We start from the raw sequence: 21,551 nt of genomic DNA, 5'->3' as shown, positions 1-21,551 counted from the left end.
AGTGGATGGGGCAGTGGTTGACATCATCTTCCAGATCAGACTGTCCGACTGGCTAAAAACTTCCCTGGGAAAGGGGAAGGTACTTAAGCCATCTGCCTTCCCCTGGCCTAGATTAGTGCTACTCAAAGTGTGGGTGTCAGCTCATGGCCCTCTGAAAAATGTTGGTTACCCATCTGCAGTGACATAGGTCTAGGAATTAAGAGAACATCTTCAGAAATTTTTATAGCTATTTGATATTGCTGTAACACCACCCAAGCAGCATCCAATTTGAGCTTCTTTTTAGTTATTTTTAAAAGTCTTATAGAGATTCAGTGTGTGTTTGTGTGTGTGTGTGTTTAAAAGTACCGATCTGCCCCGAATTGGGGGAAAAAACACCTTGGTCCTTTACCTCTAGTTTGAAAATCATTGACCTTGATAATACTAAAGCCATCTTAAAACCAGCTGCAGATCCAACTGAGAGAGAAGGGGAGCAATCTCATCCGCGCCGCTTGCAAAAATTAGCCACAGGTCACAAGCAGGTGAGACGGCAGCATTTCCTTTATTGCTTCAGGAAAGAAGCTGCAGGCCCCTCCCACTGCCCCGACCCCAGACCGGGCCCCGAGCCACGCTCGGATCCGCGTCCGGGATTGGAAGGTCTGAGGCCGCACCTCCGCGCTCAGCCCCGCCCGGCGCCTCGGCCGCGGCTGCCGGGCGGCGCAGCCTGCCTCTTTCCGTAACGTAGGCCGAAGGAGTTCCAGTTGTAGGCGGACAGGTCCTTCTCCCGCTGCACCAGCACCGCGCCGCGCGGGGCGGGGATCAGGCGACTGCGGGGGGCGCACAGGCCCGGCATCTGGGGCCCAGTGGAGCTCTCGGGAGGAGGGCACAGCGAGGCCCCCCGAGGGCTCGGCCCGGCAGCGGCGGGCTTCCTCTCCGCGCACCGCGGGCTCTGCGCCCCGGAGGCCAGGAGCGCCGGGGGTCTGAGCCGCGGGCCTAGGACAGAGCCACAGGGAGAGGCTGACGTGAGCCCGGGGCCCGGGAAAGACGGCTTTGGAACACCTAGTCACATCCCCATCCTCTGCTTCCCTTTTGTTCCTTGACCCCTAGGAGGCTCAGAGCTCCAAGCTCAGCAGCATCTTAGCTTGGGTGGTTAGGCCATTTGCTCCTCCTTCCTTCGACATAGCTTTGATTTCAAATGTTTTACAGAATTGTCTTGAATGTCTTTTATATTGAATTACTTTTTTTTTTTTTTTTTTTTTAGGAAGCAAGCAGGGTAGAGCTTGGAAATAAAACTCAAGTATTTGCTGGACACCCAGCTTTGCTCCTCTTCGTGGCCCTCTGGCTGTCCCGCCCCTGCATCAGGCTCCCACTAGACTGAGCTCCTAGGGCGGTTGGGGCCATGTTCATTCATCTCTGAGTCTTGAAAACAGTGCCTTGCACATACTAGGGCCTCAAAAATGCTTGTTAAATATATAAAAGCTAATGAAAGGCTTGTAGTTACAGAAATGAAGCAAGGGAAGCTAAGACTATTGTGCCTCCACACCCCCAACAAGTGTGACCCCTAAAAGGCTATATAAGGACTTCAGAAAAGAAGGGAAATTATCTGGGTCACCTCAACCAGCTCACCTCCCCCACTCCAGGTATAATCTTTCCCCTTCATACTGAGGGTTAATGAGGCTAATTTGGAAGGCACTTCACATGCAAGGCTCATTATCATTAAGTGCACTATACTTTTTAGCAGTAAAGTAGTGGAACTAGCTCTCAGGAGACAATGACCCCAGCGAATTGTGGCAGGAGATCAGTGGAAATGAGGTCTGGGGTGTGAGTGGGTGTGTGTTGGGTGGAGGGTAGTTGGCTTTGAGCCCTGCTCTTCAATGCCCTGGCATACTCTGGAGAAGAGTGGGCGTGGTCCAGAGTTAGTTATAATCTTCCTAGGAGGGCCCTGGGCCTGGCTGAGATGGGAGGGACAATGACTTCCTTTCTAGCCACAGCCACCATCCCAGCAGTCGGATCACTGCTTAGGCTATTGTTTTTAGCATCACCTAAAAGCTTTTGCCAAAAAGAGCTAAGAGCTCAATGTCCCCAGGGCAGTGATGATGTTATTCTCTGGGGGATCCTCCCTCACCCAGAAAGAACACCCGATCCCAGGAGAGAAGACACACTTGGCAAAGGACACCCAGGGCCATGTTCTCTTTGCTTTGGGATAGCTTGTGGGCGCAGTGATATCTTGTGTATAGAGAGAATGCTGCAAGTTCCATAGCTAGAGGAACTGAGGTCCCCAGAGGCTAAGCCGACCACCCAGCAGTGTTAAACCCCCCTCCTGACTTGGGGATGAGCACCGTCCTAGCTCATGCCCTGTAGGGGGCACTCTTTGGGAGCCCAGTGCCTGCTGGGTTTCTGCAGCATTGGATTGAGCGACTTTGGGAACGTTTCTTTACCTCTTTGGGCCTCAGTTTCTCCAGGTCATCAGTTTCACAAAGAACTCATAATGTTGACAGATATTAAGGATCTGTCCTTTTGTGTAGGCTATTTTTTTTTTTCAAATTTCCCATAAAGGAACTGAGGTCACTGATAAGACAGACTTGCATAGTAAATTCCTTCCCAGCACATCTGCGCAGAGAGGTGGTTGGCGGAGAGCAAAGAAAACCATGCAGGAGCTCGGCGGTTAACGAGCACCTGAACCTGGGTGAGCCTCCTGATATCTGTAACAGTGGCAAGACATTCCTTGCTTGCAAGGTTAGTGAGGCCCCTAAATGTGTTGCATGTATCAGTCTTAGGTTTCCATTAAATGCAGCTTTAAATTCACGTCAAGAGACTAGCCATATCTGAAAAAGATGGTAACTCTCATTTTGCGACAACTCACTTGCTGCCTCCCACCCTTCTTCCCAGACAACACATACCTGTGGCTCTAGGATTCTCCATGGGCGTCGCCTTTTCTAATGTCTCCCTGAAGGAGATGGCACAAAGGAAAAGCATCAGCTGCCAAGAAACCAGTGAGTTCATCCTGGTCCTGGAAGTGTCCTGAGACCAAGACAGAGAGAGGGAGAGGAGGGACTAGGATAGGCACGCCCTCTGGGGCAGTGGTGGGGCAGAGCCCAGCGTGAAGTGGGACCCCCGGAAGGGAGGAGACAGCCCCTGCCTTTGGAGGCCCCCAGTGGAGGGATGAGGCTGAACAGACACAGCATGGAAATGGGACTGAGACCATTTGCACCGTATAGTCCAAGCTGAACTCATGCTAGGTGAGGATCATAAGGGAGGGCTTCCTGCAGGTAAGGCCAGTAAGGTTAGGAAGGAAGGAGAGAAGGAAGGAAGGGAGGGAGGGAGGGAGGTTCCATATCAGTGGAAGGGCAGGACTGCTTGGGTTGGAAAATGGCCAGGATTCTGAATCTCAGGTTTGCTTGAGAGGAATGTTGGAGAAACAAGGAATGAGATGCAGTGTGGCAGTGAGCAGGGAAAGGTGAAGTGAAGTGGGGCGAGGAGTCCCACTGAATGGAGGACGCTGAGGTCCCAACCTGCTCTCTGGAGCCTGGGAGCAGGCACTTCTTCCCTCCATGCTGGGCTCTGCATAAATGACAACTTTCTGTGCTCCACTCTCCCCGCTCGAATGTACCTTTCCCGAACCTGGCCCAGTTCCCTCCTGCTGTAATGGGAACTTAATTCCTTTCCTTTTTCAAGAAAAAGGAAGAAAGAGGCAATCATCTTGCTCGCTCTCATAACCCTTCATAGCCTTGAAAACCGTCATTAAATTGTCTTATTGCCTGTAATTCAGGAAAGAGAGAAAAACTTTCCCTGATTTATCAGGTCACCTGTCTCCATATTCTATTCCCCGTGGTCTCTGAGAGGATATGAATTTAATGGGCTTCATGATTTTGGCTGTTGAGGCGGGAGCTGTGTACTCTGACCCCCTCTTTATCCCCTTTCGCCTCGCATCCCCGCCCCCCCAACTCTTCCATCTCCCAAGTCTGATTTCTCTTTGAAAAAGTCATCAGGCATGTTGAGACTGTCCAAATATGATTAAAGACAAATTGGTGGAGAGCCAGGCAGCACTGCAGGCTGAGCAGAAGGGAGTGGGTGCCAGATCTAAAGGCTCGAGCCTCCCTCTGTGGTCGAGGGGTAAGTGGGCAGGGCGGGGGGACTGTCATGTGTGCCCGTCAGCTCCTAACAGTGGCTCAGCCCCACGCATCTCTCTGTTGCTGCCCCCGCTCCCCGCTGCCACCAGGACGCAGGCATGGGGTAGAGTAAGAATGGGATCAGGAGGACTCAAATCTAGCCACAGCCCCACCCTCCCTCCCTGTGAGACAAGAGCAAGTCACCTCCCATCTCTAGACCTTGTTGCTCCGTGTATAAAATAAGAGCATTGAGTCGGACTGGCCACCGACTGTCCCCTCAGATGGTCACTTATCCTTGCAGACTTTGACTCTGTGACACCCTGACACCCAGACCATGGCTTTCTGCACCTGCCTTAAGGCCTGGGGCGGGGCATGGAGTAGAGAGAGGATCAGTCCACTAGAGAGAACAGTGTAAAACCATGTCTTCTGTGGCTTCAGACCATGGATGCACAGGGTCCAGGTTAGTTCAGAAATCATTCCTCATCGCAGCACCTGGTTGGTGCTGTGGGCGCACAGGTGTGCTAAGACACAGGGTTGCTTCCCCCAGGCCCCCCCCTGAGATCTAGCACAAGAAATTGAGTCGTAATCAGAATCATTTCAAAATAACATGGTAAATCATAGGCTGGAGGCACGTGAGTACAGGGTGGGTGGGGAGGCCTGGGGGTGTGTCAGAGCCCATGGGAGCCTGATCTGGAGGGGTCCAGGCAGGCTCTCTGCAGCGGGTGGCACCTGAGCTGAGTTTCTGAGCACTGAAGGCAGTCCCAGCAAGGGAGCTGGAGCTGGGTGTGGAGGGAAGTGCAGGCCGTCTAGCCTGCCAGGAGGGTGAAACTTTGCTGGAGCGAGAGCGAGCGATGAGGCTGGGGAAGGCGCCACCAGGGCCTTCATCCCGGAGCGGTGTGAGCCAGAGGGGAATGTGTGTAGGTTAGTGTTTCAGATGGAGCATTCAGGCTGCTCTTCAGAAGCAGGACGGTGAGTGAGGAAGGGGGCAGAGGGCAGGCTGTGTGGTTAGAAGGTAGTGTTCCTTCTTCATGCTCCTCTCACCCGTATTGCATCCTCTCCATCCCATCACAGCACTTACCATGAGAACTTTGGTTTTCCCCCACTACCTGTCCCCAGCACACACCTACACCCCTCCCCCAACTCTTGGTTCACTGCCCAGCACAGGGGCTTTTAACACACGTGGTAGAATTGAGTTGTTTGGAAAAGAACCATCAGCTTCCAAGGGGCCACAGGTGGCTGTCCTGCTGTGGGCATTTTTGTGGTCTCCCTGTCCCAGGGGTTTTTGTACCTAGAGAGTAACAGGAATTCCAGGCTTGGTTGGAAAGCTTTTGGGGTGGGGCAGCTCCCTTCTGGGGGGATCCCATCTCTTAGCGCCAGGGCTGGCAGGGTACACAGGGGCTCTTTGTTTAGGTCTGTGTTTGCCATCCACAAATCAGGGAACTGCCCAGAGGAGTCCTATTGAGCCTGTGAGCCCCAGGAGTTCCCCAGCTCCCTCCAGAAGCTTCTGTGGCCCCTCGTCCCAGCCAGAGAGTTCATTCACTGTATTCATTCTTTCTACAGAAAAGAATCCCCGAGGTCCTGGTTTCATAAAGTGCAAATCGATGTTATTTACCCAGACATCCCAGAATAATCTGGTCAGCCAAGTAATCAGGGAAGATCGGCACCCCCTTGGCCTGCCTGGGACACCTCTGTCAGTCTTGGAACTGAATTCCTGCTCCCAGCTTGGGAGCCTCCCTGGGTCCGGCCAGATCTCTCCCCTAGTGTGGATGCTGCAGGGCACCTACCTTGCCTTGGCTCCGTCCTGAGGGGTCTCCGAGGTGATGACACTGCTTGGGTGAGTGAACACCTGGAGGGAGGGGAGATGGGCTCCTGGGCTCGCTGTCACCAGCTCCCTGGTCACGTCCCTTTTATAAAGCCCATGGTGACGTCTCCAGGCATAGGCCCACCTCTGCCTCCCCCTCCCTCCTCCTCAGACCCCCTCAGAGAGCACGGCGCTCCGAGCCGATGACGGCTGACTCCCGCCTCCCGGTTCTCATGACTGAAATCAGCCTTTTTGTGCCCCTCCAGAAGCCTTCCAAGGCTGGCTTTCTGATTGCCACTAGTTCTTTCCAGCCTTCTCACCGCTTCTCCCCAGACCCACTCCAAGACCCATTCTGCCCCAAACAACACGGGAGTGGACTGTTTGGGGGGGCGGAGTGTCAGCGTGCAACGTTCCCCCTCCAGACAAGTGAGCAGGATGCAGGGAAGGGGGAGGAGGTGGCACAGTCTGCCCCGGGGGCTCCTTGCTCCCAGTGTGCTCCCGGCTCTGGCAGCTCAGTTGGGGTCTCAGACCAGAAGGCGGCTCCTGGGCTGGGATCTGGGACTGCGTGGGGGGATTGTCTCTTTTTTTCTTCCTTCCTTCCTCCCTCCTTTCCCCAAGCAATTCCTGAGCACGTGCTCAGCACAGGGTTTGGAGATGAACATGCAGAGGTCCGATGGGCGAGACAGGTTATGTGAGCAGCTGGCTAAGAAAGCAGCACCTTTGCAGCTCTAGAAGGTGGGCGTACCTGGGAAGCACTAAGGGTACTTGGAGGAGTGCCTTCCAGCTGCAGTGTGTCCGGAGGTGCTGCTCCTGGAGCGCCACAGTCATGTCCTGTGGCACCTCGATCACACCGTTTTGGAATTGCTGTGAGCCTCGCTTTGAAGTGGGGCAGGTCTCCTTCCCTTTGCACCCTAGGCACCCGCTCCTTTGCTCCGTACAGACACAGGGACCCTCACAGAGACTTACTAAATGTACGCGTTGCGGGGTACTCCTGTCTCTTTCTTGGGCCTGCAAGGATGCGCTTTACCTTTGAATGAAGTGCTTCCCAGGACAGAGACTGGGGCCCTTGGAAGGTAGGGGCTATGTCTCTACCTCAGCACAGAGGCTACCTGGTGGGTGAGCTGTGCAGACATCCACCTAATTAATGGTTGAGAAGCACTTCCCACCATGATGGGGATTAATACCCATCACTTGTTTAATACCTCCTGCTAACAGGGGCTTGCAAACATATTATCTCACTCATTAGGACTAGTAAACACGAGGGTAAGAATGATAGGTCATGAGAGCAGGCCTGCTTCTTGCCATGTGTGTGGGCCTGCCCTGAGTCAGAGAATGAACTAACTGGGCTAGAGACACTGACTTTGGGTCTCAGGCACATTTACAGCTTGGGGATTTTTTTTTAAATTTTTTTATTTATTAATTTGTTTTTTAATTTTTGGCTGTGTTGGGTCTTCGTTGCTGCTCATGGGCTTTCTCTAGTTGAGGCAAGCGGGGGCTACTCTTCATTGCAGTACGGGGGCTTCTCATTGTCTTGGCTTCCCCTGTTGCAGACCACAGGCTCCAGAGCGCAGGCTCAGTTGCTCCGTGGCATGTGGGATCCTCCCAGGCCAGGGCTCGAACCCATGTCCCCCGCATTGGCAGGTGGATTCTCAACCACTGCGCCACCAGGGAAGCCCCAGCTTGGGGATTTAATCTTTGCTTTTCCTCTGATAAATACAGGGTGGGGTGTGATCCCCGTTCAATATCCGTGGGACCTGGATCTCTGCTCCCAACTGTCCTGATAGCTTCTTGCGTTGACTTGGGGATTTGAGGTCAGTCACTCGGCTCCATCCTTCCTTCTGGACTTGGAGAGGTCCGGGTATGATGGGGAGATGAGTCAGTGTGGGGTGGGGGCCTAAGGGGGTGGCCCCCATTTCCTTTCCAGCCCCTTCAACCAATGATCCAAGTTCAAGCAGCTTATCTCTGCTGTTCAGACCATTGAGCTGGTGCCTTGAAGCCTCCGGAACAGCTGTGGGAGCCAAGAATCATTACTCCAGACAAAGAGTGCAGAGCAGACTCAATATCTAGGTTATTACGAAGCTGGCCTTGAGAGCTGGGAGCAGTGCCAGGCGCAGATATGGAGAGGGGACAGCGGGGGAGTGTCCAGGGGGCGGGCATGTCAAGGTGCTGGCTTAGAGCCTCTCTGGGATTCTCAGAGAGCTTGTATTCTGTCCGGTGCTTCAGAGAAAGGGAGGGGCAGGGGCTAGGAACCACTGCCCCATGCCTGCCCCAAGGAGAGGACAGAATCTGCCACCTGCTTTTCCTGTTGTCACTGGCTGTCACACATCCTCTCTCTGCCTGGGGCCCAGACTCAGCCCGCTCTCCAGAAGTCTGGCACTTTCTGGCTGGGTCACCTAGACTCCCTAAGCCTCCATTTCTTTGGCTTTAATAGGGAGCTACTGACAAACACCGTTCTCTACACCCACACCTTTGGCACAACTGCTCACACCCCTCATCTCATCTGCTGTTGTCAAATGGAGAAGGTACAGGGAGGGGAAGAGGAGCTGAGGCTGGCCCACCTGGGGAAGGGGCTTTGAGGGGAGATGGGGAAGTGTGCACTGCACCTGGGGCAGCTGTTTCACTAAGTCCGTGTGCTTCCCCCACCCCAAGGCACCGCCACCAAGCCACACGCATAATCCACTTACCATGCTCAGGAAGGGGATGTTGGAGGTATTGCCCAAGAAGCCAAAGGCGACAGAGAAAAAGTCCCTAGGAGCAGAGAGGTGGAGGGAGTGGTCAGTGATGGCCCCAGAGGGGAGGATGAGGCCAGCGAGGCTGAGGTCCCCCCAGAGGCTCCAGCTTTGGCTCCCAAGAGAATGGGCCCCTGGGCACTGGGGGCGGGCGTGCTTCTACACCCCTGTTTTTTTGAGAGGCAGCCAAGTGGAGTAGTTAAGAATGAAGGCCCTGAGGTCAGACTCCCTGGGTTCAAATCTTGGCTCTGCCACTCGCTGGCGCTGTATAAACGTAGGCAAATTTCTTCACTTCTCTGAATCTATTTCCAGCTGTAAACTGGGGTTAATAATAATAGTATCTACATCATAGGGCCTTACACAAAGAAATGCTTGGGAAATGTTTATTTTTATTATTGTTACTGTCTTCTCCTCCCTAGACTGGGTGTGTACCGCCTGCCGCAGGTTTCCTGGGCTCCAGGCATGGATCGCTATTGGAGACTGCACTCACTTTATTCTCCCCCACGCCTTGGCGCCCCATTCTTACCACACACCCCCTGGCATGGATGGGTGATCCCTCAAAGGGCTTGGAGGCATGGAGGTTGGTGTGGGAAGGGGAGCAGAAATCTGAGTTCTGGCTGAGCTACTTCCTTTCCTTGGGCCTCAGGTCCCTGAGGTTCGCTTAGGTCTCTGAGGTCTCTTATAGCTCTGAGTGTTTTGGGGTTTTTTTTGCCCCTTCAATGCTGCCGCAAGGTGTCTTTCTCAAGGTTTACTTTTGGTTAGAACTACTGGGTCTGCAGTGGCCCCACTCACTCTTCCAAGTCCTCAATAAATGGTAACTATTGTCAGAGTTAGTCTTCACTAAATTGCAAGTTCCTCAGGAAGTTTCTCCTCGTTTAGTGCCATATCCCCACACCTAGCCCTGTATTTGGCACGTAATAGGTACTTTTTATATATCTGACTATTTGAATGAATGCCTGTTTGAATAATGACATCGTTGAAAAATAATGGATGGCAGAACACACGTGAGAGAATTTCATTTCCTGCAACCACACTACATGATGTCTCTGAAGTCTAGGGCATCGGGCCGATCAGGTGTTTTCAAGGCTACACTGAGCAAGCTGATGGCTCCGATTAGCCTAGGGTTCCTGGTCCACAGCTCCTTCCCATGAGTCCATAAGCCATGATTCTTCTAGCCCCCATCCTACCACTGTTTTCTCCACAGTGCCCCAGAGATGGTCTTCCTCAGTATCCTTTTCTTTCTTCTCCTTAAGGACCCTTCAGTCTTCTCTGAGACCCAACCCACCCCTCGAGGCCTGTCTCAGGTCCTGCTTCCTCTGGGACACCTCCCTGGCCCTGATGGAGGCCACACACCTTCACTGAGTTCCACTGTGTCTTTCACCAGGCCCAGGCTGACTCTGGATGGGCCGAGGGATATGGGAACATGAGCCAGAGACACCTGGGTCAAGTTCAGATCCTTTGCTTACTACCTGTGAGAGCTCGGGCAGGGGCAGCCTCTCTGAGCATTGGTTTCCTTATCTGCAAGTAGAGGACAATCCTACAGTGGGTTGTGGAGACGACAAAATGAAAGGATGCTTGTGAGCATGCTTGGTGCCTGTGAGGGGCTTAGTAGATTTTAGTTCACTGCCCTTCCTCCCTGTCCGGATTGCCAGACTTGAGGGCAGGTCCTGTGTCTCCTCCCTGGTGACGGGATGGGTACACAGCAGGTACTCCATGTTTACTGATGGACGGGCTGATTCCTCCAACTTATCCTTCAGCCTACGGTTGGTGTCCACCTGATGCCCCTCCCCATTTTCAACCCTTCCGTGGCTCCCGTCTCTTGCAGGATAAAGTCCAGCTTCTGTATGCACTGCTGGTCACGCTGCCCAAAACTGATCTCAGCCGTTCAGAGGCCCTGGTGGGCCCATCCAGGGGAAGGGGACCTGCACTCACTTGAAGAGGTTAAAGAAGCCATAGGTTTCCAGGAACATGCCCAGGAGGGGCCAGCGCAGGAGCACAATGACCACGCCCCCCAGGAAGAAGCTGGTCCCCTTGAGCTTGTGCCTCTGGAAGAAGAAGGACAACGTCTTCCTCAGGCCGATGATGAGGGAGAGGCCGGTGAGGAACAGCAGCTGTGGGAGAGGGAGGGGGTGGGTGTGAGAACAAACGCACTGGCCCCCTCTGCTCCCTCGGGGGTCAGGGGCCAGGCCTGGAGCTGCGCATGAGGCCTGGGGCAGGACTTGCTAACTCTTCAAGGAGAGATAATATTGGAGAGGGTGAGTCATTTGAACTGCTTAGGAACAGAAGTGCCCAGAGGCAGGGTGGACCGGGAGACCTTTGAAGGTCTCTAGCTTGTCACCCAATTCGACCCAATTTCTTGGATCCCAAGCATTTCTTCTTATATGATCTCATTTCTCATCACACCTCTTAAGTAAGATGGGAAAGATAGTGAGATTCTCTCCATTTTACGAAGGTGAAGGCTGAAGCCTAAATAGCTTAGGTAGCCACACCCAGAGTCACAGGGCAGTGTCAGGGCTCCTGCCTGTGGCAGCATTCTCCAGGCCCTCCACTCTGTGGCCCTGTCACCACCTTCAGCTTGGCTCCTAAGGATCCCTTAAGAGTGCCTGGCCTCCCGTCAAACTTAACTCTCTGGCTTTCTTCCAGCACGTTCCATGCTTTCCCTCCCCTTCTCCATACCTCTTCTCTTGTTGTTCCATCCACCTGGAAGTGCTTTATCCTCCCCACACTCATTTATTTTTCTAAATTGTTTTTCATCCTTCTCCCACAGGGCACGCTCTCTTTTCTCCAAGCACCTCGTTTCCTATTAGATGTGTTTATATTACAGTGACTTTACCACTGCCCCTGCCTTCCTCCCCAGTCGTGTATGTTGATGTGACATTCCTGTCCCTAGGTGGTGGGATTCTGACGGGGCGTCTGATTCATCTTGGTACCCTCAGGGCCTTGCCCAGAGCTTGGCACGAGAATCCAGGTCCTTAGATTCTCTGTGCCCCATAGGCTTCACCATCCATCCCCAGCCACCCCTTGCCTGCCTGGGCTTGGTGGTGCCCAGCGCCTGGACGGGCACGATCTGAATAAACTCAGGGCTGACCCTCCCGGCAACGAAGACCTCACGTAGGTTCGCAGGGCTTGGGGACTCACGTTTCCGAAGGCCAGGAGCACCGAATCAAAGTACAGGAGCATTCCAAAGAGGATAAAGAAGATGCCGAAGCCGGTGGTGCCCACACCAATCTCTGCAATGGGCGAGGAGGTTGTGGTGGGATGGGCTTTGGGGAGCAGCTTGGGATGCTGGAACTTCCCCCCCATTGCCGCTGGACAGGTGCCCTCTGGGGGGCGGGGGATGGCGTGGCTCCACTGCCATCCAGGAATCTTGGCTTCTGTGCTCTCAGGGAATGACAGGAGGGGAAGGGAAGGATGGGCACGAATCTATGTTTAGCACCTGGAAACTGCTGGTCAGTTCTATATACTCTGGCGTCCTGTCCTCACAACATCTCTATGAGGTAGCTAGTGATACTCTCACCACTTTCTATTTTCAGTTTCCTCTTGTCTTCAAATGCCACGTCATCTAGATCATTATCAGGGTTGGGTCTCTGGCTGAACACAACCCTCTGCCTACTCTGTTCCTGGCCTCTGGCTTTTGGGAGCCGCTTGATGCCCAACTCACACCAGGGCCGAAGGGTACCACTGAAAACTCACAGCCATATCCCCAAAGTGTCTCAGGACTGCCCAGCTGGCCTGCCCTATTTCTCAGGAGGCTTGCCCTCCTGAACAATTCTTCACAGTGTCTCCTTTCTCTAAACTGCCCTGGTTCCCAGCCTTCTGATGACGGCCTCTCACACTTGACTGGGAAAGAGAAGTTATTGACCAGAAATGTGCTCCTCACCTCGGAGTCTACACCCCAGCCAGCACCACGGCTGCCCTGCCACACCCCCCTCGGAATCCTAACTTCAGCCACAGGTGGGCCCCAGCAACAGCATGTCTTTTGCTTTGTGTCTCCTTGTTCTTTGAACTACAGGAGTTGGCTCAGAGCCAGGGAGCCCAGCACAGATATGCAGGCTACTTAGGATATGAAGTTCCCTTTCTCTTAAACCCCCTCCATCACACAGGATTGTTAATTTTACTTTATCTGTGCCACTCTGGTAGTCAACAAATGACAATTCATTGTGTTGCTTCATTTTTAAATTGAATCAAGTTGAAAATTTTATCTTAAATTACAATAAAATACAAGTAAAATTTATCATCTTAACCATTTTTAGGTATACAGTTCAGTGGTACTAAGTACATTCACCTTGTTGTGCTATCACCACCACCCACATCCAGAACTCTTTTCATCTTGCAAAACTGAAACTCTGTATCCTCTAAACAACTCCCCGTTCCCCGCTCTCTCTGGCAACCACCATTCTACTTTCTGTGGTTCTAACTAGTCTAGGTACCTCATATGATTGGAATCATACAGTACTTGTCTCTGTGTGACTGCCTTATTTCACTCAGCATAATGTCTTCAAGGTTTATCCATGTTGTAGCATGTGTCAGAATTTCCTTCCTTTTTAAGGCTGAATAATATTCCATTGTATGCATATACTACATTTTGTTTATCTAGTCATCTGTGGATGGACGTGGGTTGCTTCCACCTTTTGGCTGTTGTAAATAATGCTACCGTGAGCACGGGTGAACAAATATCTCTCCGAGACTCTACTTTCACTTCTTTTGGGTATATACCCAGAAGTGGAATTGCTGGGTCATATGGTAGTCCTATTTTTAAGTTTTTGAGAAACCACCATACTGCTTCCCACAGAAGTTACACCACTTTACATTCCCGGTAGTGGTGTACAAGGGGTTCCAACTTCTCTACATCCTCACCAACACTTGTTACTTTCTGTTTTTTTGCTTTGTTTTGTTTTTGATAGCATCCATCCTAAGGGGTGTGAGGTGGTATCTCATTGAGGTTTTGATTTGCATTTCCTTGATGATTAGTGGTGTTGAGTATCTTTCATGTGCTTGTTGGTCATTTGTATATCTTCTTTGGAGAAGTGTCTATTCAAGTCCTTTGCCCATTTTAAAAACAGGTTGTTTGGGGTTTTTTGTTGTTCAGTTGTAGGAGTTCTTTGTATATTCTGTATAGTAACCCCTTATCAGATACAAGATTTGCCAATATTTTCTCCTATTCTGTAGGTTGCCTTTTCACTCTTTTGATTGTGTCCTTTGATGCACAGAAGTTTTAAATTTTCATATAGTCCAGTGTATCTATTTTTTTCTTTAGTTGCCTGTGCTTTTGGTATCACACCCAAGAAATAATGGTCAAATTCAGCATCGTGAAGCTTTTCTCCTATGTTTTCTTGAAAGAGTTTGTTTTAGATCTTACTTAGAGCTAAAATGAACTTTGAGTTAATTTTTACATATGGTGTAAGGTATGGGTCTGATTTCATTCTTTTGCCTGTGAATATCCAGTTTTCCCAACATCATTTGTTGAAAAGACTGTCCTTTCTCCATCGAACGGTCTTGGCACCCTTGTTAAAAACCATGTGGCCATATATGCCAGGGTTTATTTCTGGGCTCTCTTTTATATTCCACTGGTCTCTATGTCTGTCTTTATGCCTGTCCCACACTGCTTTGATTACTGTAGGTTTGTAATAAGTTTTGAAATCAGGAAGTTTGAAACCTCCAACTTTGTTCTTCTTTTTCAAGATTGCTTTGGCTATTCAAGACCCCTTGAGATTCCATGTGAATTTTAGGATGGATTTTTCTATTTATGCAAAAAACGCCGTTGGGATTTTGATAGATTATTGCACTGAATCTGTAGACTACCTTCTGTAGTATTGACATCTTAACAATATTAAGTCTTACAATCCATGAATATGGGTCTATCTACCTATTTGTGTTTTTAAAAATTTCTTTCAGCAACATTTTGTAGTTTCCAGGGTACAAGCCTTTTGCCTCCTTATTTAGGTTTATTCCTAAGTATTTTATTCTTTTTGATGCTATGGTAAATGGAACTGTGTTGCTTCCTTTTAAAAAATTACTGATGAGGTACAACTTTAAGTTTATATTGTATATACAGTTTTGCAACTTGCTTTATTTACTTAATATAGCTAAAATGCCTTATTTTCTTTTTGCTGTAAATTATATGGTGAATAGGGTTAGGGCAAGAGTGTCTTTTTAAACTACAACATGTATAACTTTATTAAAAATGGCTTAACTTTTACAAAGAAAACACAGGTAATTTTTAAAGAGTAAAATTTTACTGGGCTTGTTAACTAACATCTTAGAATTGATCCTTACAATCTCTATGAAATTGGTATTATTGCCATGTTTCTACAGAGTTGTAAAAAGTTGTTAAAAGTCTGGTTGTTAAGAGGCAGAACTGTAAAAACAAAACAAAAACGAAATTATGAAGATTAGGCTTACTGGCTAAGTTATATTTACAACAGAAAGAAAATGAAACACAGTAGTCTTTCAGGTAGGTAGTTAATCTTTCCTTATCTGTTACCATACAGATTTTAAGAGGATTAGGATCAATTCCAGTATAGAAATAAGGCCAAAGGACTTCTTTAAAAGATCATTAAAAATACAGAGATGAGATTAATTGTTCAAATTATGGATTAAAACCTCGTTCAACTCATATTCTAGAAAAATGCCAGTCTAATTGGGTCTCCCTTTTGGCAGAGCTGGATTTGCTAGGAACCAGTACATCATTTCTCTCAGCATAACCCCCTGCTGCCCAGAATCCATATGCTACTAATGACGATTCCTCCTGTTTCTGACAAATCTCTGTTATCTATTCAAGTTTGTTTCCTATTTCCACTTCCTAGAATGCCTGCCTGAATTAAATCTCTTAGAACCCAAGACACTGGGTAGAGTACAACCCCCTTGGTCTTATGAAGGTTGTGTTCTGTCTTTCCATGTTGCATGATTTTTCTACCCTCAGAGACAATAAATTGAGGATCTAGAAGTACATCTATCTTGTCATGATAATTTTACACGGGCCAGGGTACTGTGGAGGAAGACCACAACCATATTTCTTTAATCTGAATGACAAAGGTATTTAAAGTTTTTATGCCTGTTATAAAAATCTCTTATTAGCTTACACTCACCATAAAAATAGGTCAGTTCTGACAATACACCCTTCCGCTCTATCTCCCTTAGTAGATATTTTTGTGTGGAAACATAATATGGGCATTTTATTGGGTTTTCATTTTGTTTTGTTAAAATATCCACATGCCCATCCTGTAAACAGTGAAGTACAGCCTCTTACTCATTTTGTAGAAATAGCATACATTTCTCAAATTCATATTTCATGTCTTCTCTCCTATATTACACTTTTTTCTGCAACAATGATTTGTTGGCTTGTATGGTTATTACTTTTCTGACTTGTTCCACACTGCCTTTCAAGGGCTGGTGCATTTCCAGAATTTTTCTGCAATGGAGGCAGCCTTCTTTATGGGCCACAATTAGTGCTTCTAGCGTTCAGTGGAGAAACTGCACCGTGAACACAAAACCCCACAGAAAAGGGTCAGAAACTGTGTTTCTCACACACAAGCCTCAGACCTTGCTCTGCCTCTCACCTGTGGAGTAGCTGTGGGATTTCAGTCAAATTACCAGCCAGGGGCTCTGCTCCTGAAGTTCTTCTTGGGACAGAAAGCATGGCAGAGAGGGTGGGGGATGGGACACATCACCAGGAGTGACAGCAGTGCCTGCGGCCCACCGTCCCCAGGATGCAGACAGTTGGGGCAGCGCACCCCTTGCTGGAGGTCACCCAGTCTCCAGGCTCTGGGACAGAGAACAGCTGGGAGACTGACGGAACTCTCCAGAGAGGCCTGGCTCTCCAGGGCGCCACCTGGTGAGAAGTGGGGCCCTTCCCAGACCGCAGAGAACAACCAGGCTGATGGCTGCTCCGAAGTCCTGTTTAGACCCCGCCCTGCAGCACTAACTGAAGCCAGGTTCAATGTCTTTCTTGCTTCCGGAAAGCAGCTACAGCTCCAAGGAAAGCAATATCCCCTGGAGCAGACGGATGGGTCCCTCTGGTCTGAGGCTGTGCAAGGGAGCCTCAGAAACCGTTCGCTTTCTCTCTCCCTCTTTTTTTTTTTTTTTTTTTTTAAATTTATGTATTTATTTATTTATTTGGCTGTGTTGGGTCTTCATTGCTGCTCACGGACTTTCTCTAGTTGCGGCCAGCGGGGGCTACTCTTCGTTGCGGTGCACGGGCTTCTCATTGCCGTGGCTTCTCGTTGTTGAGCACAGGCTCTAGGCACGCAGGCTTCAGTAGTTGTGGCACACAGGCTCACTAGTTGTGGCTTGTGGGCTTAGTTGCTCTGTGGCATGTGGGATCTTCCCGGGCCAGGGCTCGAACTTGTGTCCCCTGCATTGGCAGGCAGATTCTTTTTTATTTTTTTATTTATTTACTTACTTATTTTTGGCTGCGTTGGGTCTTCGTTGCTGCGCACAGGCTTTCTCTAGTTGCAGCAAGCAGGGGCTACTCTTCGTTGCGGTGTGCGGGCTTCTCATTGTGGTGGCTTCTCTTGTTGCAGAGCAGGGCTCTAGGCGTATGGGCTTCAGTAGTTGTGGCACACAGGCTCAGTAGTTGTGGCTTTCAGGCTCTAGAGTGCAGGCTCAATAGTTGTGGCACACGGGGTTAGTTGCTCCGCGGCATGTAGGATCTTCTCCGAACATGGCTCAAACCCGCGTCTCCTGCATTGGCAGGTGGATTCTTTTTTTTAAAAATAAATTTATTTTTATTTATTTATTTATTTTTGGCTGTGTTGGGTCTTCGTTTCTGTGCGAGGGCTTTCTCTAGTTGCGGCGAGCGGGGGCCCCTCTTCATCGCGGTGCGCAGGCCTCTCACTGTCGCGGCCTCTCTTGTTCCGGAGCTCAGGCTCCAGACGCGCAGGCTCAGTAGTTGTGGCTCACGGGCCCAGTTGCCCCGCGGCATGTGGGATCTTCCCGGATCAGGGCTCGAACCCGTGTCCCCTGCATTGGCAGGCGGATTCTTAACCACTGCGCCACCAGGGAAGCCCAGCAGGCGGATTCTTAACCACTGCCAGGGAAGTCCCTCTCCCTCTTTTTTAAAAATCAGTATCAAATGGACATAAAATTTGCCAGTACAAAGAATTTTTTTCCTGAACCATTTGAAAGCAGTTGCCACCGGCTATCTCATTGCCCCTGAATACTTGGCTGTGGTTTCCTTTATTCTCCTATACAGCCAGGACACAACATCAAAGTCAGGAGATTAACGCTGATGCATTACTACCATCCAACCCTCAGACCCCATTCAGATTTCATCAGTTGTCCCAGTCATATCATTCACGGCAAAAAGATCCAGTTCAGAATCACATGTGGCATGTGGTTGCCATGTCTCTTCAGGCTGTTTTGCCTGAAACAGTTCCTCAGTCTCTCCTTGACATGACCTTGACACTTATGAAGATTTGGGCCAGTTATCCTGTAGCTGTCCCTCTGTTTGCGTTTGTCTGATGTTTCCTCATGACTAGATTCAGGTTATGCAGAGATATCAACAAGAGGTGATGCTGTGTTCTTCTCACTGCATCTATTAGGTGATGCACAGTTCCAATTTGACCTGTTACTGAATGACGTTTCTTTAAGTACCTCATCAAGGCGGAGTCTGCAGGCCCCTCCACCATAAAGTTACTCTCCAGTTTCCACCCCACCCCTTCCAGGATGCCCCCCCTCTCCCTGGCCTGGCACCAGGCAAACCCCAGTGTGAACCCACCAGCCCGGCGAGGGCCCCCTGCTACCTCATGGCTTTAGGACTGAATTGTTCAGGAAGGGGAAGGAGGCAAAGGGGAAGAGAAGGAGCCTTGTTTCTCTTTTCAAAATTAACAACAGTGATTAATAGTAATAATTGTTAACACTAATGCACACATGGTGCCAGGCAGTCTAAGCACTTTATGTGTATTAACTCGTTTAATTTTCATAACTGCCTATGAGGTAGGTATGCTTTAGCCCCATTTCACAAACAGAACGGAAACACTGAGAGGTCTTAACCTGTGCCCAGGGGTGCACAGCCAGCAGCTGGCAGAACCAGGGTGTGAACCCAGTAGACCGGCTCTAGAAAAAGTGCCTTTAACCAACCCTGTCCGATCCACTTCTGCCCCCACCCCCTCTACAGAGAGGCTCTTGCTTGGGCCTCCCAAGATGTCCATGTTCCCAAATCCAAAGGAGAGGGGCCGGTCCTCATCTGTCAGCAGTTGGCCACTCCCTTTTTGAAATATCCTGTGGTGGGTTCCGTGACACCATATTCTTGATTTCTTCCTGCTGTTCCGGCCACTCTTTCCCAGGCTTCTTCGCCAGCTCCCACTTCTTTCTCTTCTCTTGGGGTTTGAATTGCTCAGGGCTTCAGCTCCAGCTCATTTCTCTTCTCATTCTAGTTTCACACGAATTTCCACATCTTTAAGAAGTATCTCTTGTGGGCTGACAATGTTGATATTTATCTTTCTAGTCCATGCCTCCTTTGAGCTTCCAAACTCCTATCCAGCTGCTTACTTGGCATATCTGCATGTTTTTCTCTCTCCAAGGCATCTTGAACTCAACAGGTCCAAACTGAGCTATTGATTTTCCTTCCTTAAAGCTGCACCTGGCACAGTTTTCCCCAAATGAATGAAATGTCATCACCACCCACTCAGCAGCTCGAGGCAGAAGCCCAAGAGCCATCACTGAGTCTCCCTCACTTTTTCTACCACCCCTCCTCCATTCAATCCACAGCTAAGTTTTATTGCTTCTTCGTCCTAAACGTAGCTTGAAAGCTGTCCATTTCTCTCCACTTTTACCACTTAATTCTAAGCCACCATTATCTCTTTCCTGGACTCCTGCGACATCCCCCAGGTAGTCTCCTGTTTCATTCCTGCCACCCTCTTATCCCTTCTCCACACAGCAGTCAGGGGCCTTGGAAAACATGTAATCCGCTCATATTAGCACAGCGTACAATCCGTCATGGCTTCCCACTGGCTTAGAATGCAACAGGGTCCTCCCACCCATGCCTTGGCTTACAGGCCCTGCATGATGGGGCCTAGGCTTGCTTGTCCAACTTCATCTTCCGCCCTTGCCTGCCATACTCCAAACACATCATTGTTTCCATGACGAGCCTTCCTGCCTCGGGGCCTTTGTACGTGCGGTTTCTCCCCACTTGCTATCTGCCCAACACACACTCCTTCAGGTCTCAACGCAAATGTCGGTTTCTCAGGGAAACCTGGTCCACTATCTGTTCCCGACTTAATCTGGTTCCCTCATATTTTTTCTCTTTGTAGGACTTACTTAGCACATTCTTCATAGAACTTGGCACATTTTGGTTTAATGTTGGCTTGCCCCTGGGCTCAGGCCTCAGCGCTCTTTTATTTTTTCCCCTAAGTCAGTGTTTCTCAACTTGGGGTGGAGGGGGGTGGGGCTGATGGGTAGGTTGGCAATTTTGTTCCCCTGGGGACATTTGGTAACATAAGACATTTTGACGGTCACAAGTGGGAGTGAGAGTGTGCTACTGCCATCTAGTGGGTAGAGGCCAGGGATGCTGCTAAAATCCTACAATGGACAGGACAGATCCCCCTCCCCCCACAACAAAGAACTACTCTGCCCCCAAATGTCAGTAGTGGGGAGGCTGAGAAACTGCGCCCAGGAGATCTCATGGTTTTACATACCATCCGTACGCTGGCAACTCCCAAATTTCTCTCCATTGCAGACTAATATACCTGACTACCTACTTGACATCGAACTCGAAATGTCTAAAACCCAACTCCTGCCTTCCCCCCTACTCAACCCTTCTAATTGATCAGGCTGAAAATATCGGAGGCATTCTTAAATTCTTTCTCTCACAACCCACAACCAGTCCATCAGCAAATCATTTCAGCAATTTCCTCAGCGCAGATCCAGCACTGACTACTCCCCACCAGTTTGCTGCTACCACCCTGGTCTCCTCCACTGTCTCTCACCTCAGAAGTGGTCTCCTCCATCACCTCTCACCTCTGAACTGGTCTCCGCCGTCTCTCACCTCAGAACTGGTTTCCTCCATCACTTCTTACCTCGGAACTGGTCTCCTTCACCACCTCTTACCTCGGAACTGGTCTCCTTCACCACCTCTTACCTTGGAACTGGTCTCCTTCACCATCTCTTGCCTCAAAACTGGTCTCTCTATTGCTAACCCCACCCCTCCACAGTCTGTCTATTCTCAATCCAGCACCCAGAGTGATCTTTTAAAAATATAAGCATACCTAAAAGGAATCCAAATCGGAAAAGAAGAAGTAAAGCTGTCACTGTTTGCAGATGACATGATACTATACATAGAGAATCCTAAAGATGCTACCAGAAAACTACTAGAGCTAATCAATGAATTTGGTAAACAGCAGGATACAAAATTAATGCACAGAAATCTCTGGCATTCTTATACACTAATGATGAAAAATCTGAAAAAGAAATAAAAGGAATCCAAATAGGAAAAGAAGAAGTAAAGCTGTCACTGTTTGCAGATGACATGATACTATACATAGAGAATCCTAAGGAGGCTACCAGAAAACTACTAGAGCTAATCAATGAATTTGGTAAAGTAGCAGGATACAAAATTAATGCACAGAAATCTCTGGCATTCTTATACACTAATGATGAAAAATCTGAGAGTGAAATTAAGAAAACACTCCCATTTACCACTGCAACAAAAAAAATAAAATATCTAGGAATAAACCTACCTAAGGAGACAAAAAACTTGTATGCAGAAAACTATAAGACACTGATGAAAGAAATTAAAGATGATACAAATAGGTGGAGAAATATACCATGTTCTTGGATTGGAAGAATCAACATTGTGAAAATGACTCTACTACCCAAAGCAATCTACAGATTCAATGCAATCCCTATCAAACTACCACTAGCATTTTTTACAGAACTAGAAAAAAAAATTTCACAATTTGTATGGAAACACAAAAGACCCCAAATAGCAAAAGCAAT

General features: G+C 49.3%; 2 protein-coding genes and 1 pseudogene across 4 annotated transcripts in view; all 3 read right to left on the bottom strand.

The window, feature by feature from the left end:
- Window positions 1-654: 654 nt before the first annotated feature.
- KISS1 (KiSS-1 metastasis suppressor) lies at window positions 655-2,979 on the bottom strand. The gene is made up of 2 exons (XM_007110544.1): window positions 2,877-2,979; window positions 655-969 (listed from the first exon to the last, which is right to left on the bottom strand). Exons 1-2 carry the CDS (start codon window positions 2,977-2,979, stop codon window positions 656-658), a joined length of 417 nt encoding a protein of 138 aa, XP_007110606.1. The 3' UTR covers window position 655.
- A 4,350-nt stretch (window positions 2,980-7,329) lies between these two features.
- Window positions 7,330-21,551, bottom strand: part of GOLT1A (golgi transport 1A) — a 16,753-nt gene continuing 2,531 nt past the window's right edge. For 2 of the 3 annotated variants that reach the window (XM_024133881.3, XM_007110546.4), the window contains 4 exons: window positions 11,754-11,845; window positions 10,548-10,726; window positions 8,571-8,634; window positions 7,330-7,894 (listed from right to left, as the gene is read on the bottom strand). In XM_024133881.3, coding sequence (XP_023989649.1) covers window positions 7,856-7,894; window positions 8,571-8,634; window positions 10,548-10,726; window positions 11,754-11,795 — 324 coding nt within the window. In that variant the 5' untranslated portion in view covers window positions 11,796-11,845 and the 3' untranslated portion in view covers window positions 7,330-7,855. The remainder of the gene's footprint in view (window positions 7,895-8,570; window positions 8,635-10,547; window positions 10,727-11,753; window positions 11,846-21,551) is intronic. The other variant, XM_024133879.3, reaches the window with a different exon arrangement.
- Window positions 13,730-20,718, bottom strand: LOC129391874 (tripartite motif-containing protein 60-like; annotated as a pseudogene).

This window comes from Physeter macrocephalus, unplaced genomic scaffold (genome assembly GCF_002837175.3).
Source record: "Physeter macrocephalus isolate SW-GA unplaced genomic scaffold, ASM283717v5 random_380, whole genome shotgun sequence".
Lineage (NCBI taxonomy): Eukaryota > Metazoa > Chordata > Mammalia > Artiodactyla > Physeteridae > Physeter > Physeter macrocephalus.
Note: the sequence above shows the minus strand (reverse complement) of the source record. Positions and strands in the feature narration are given on the sequence as shown.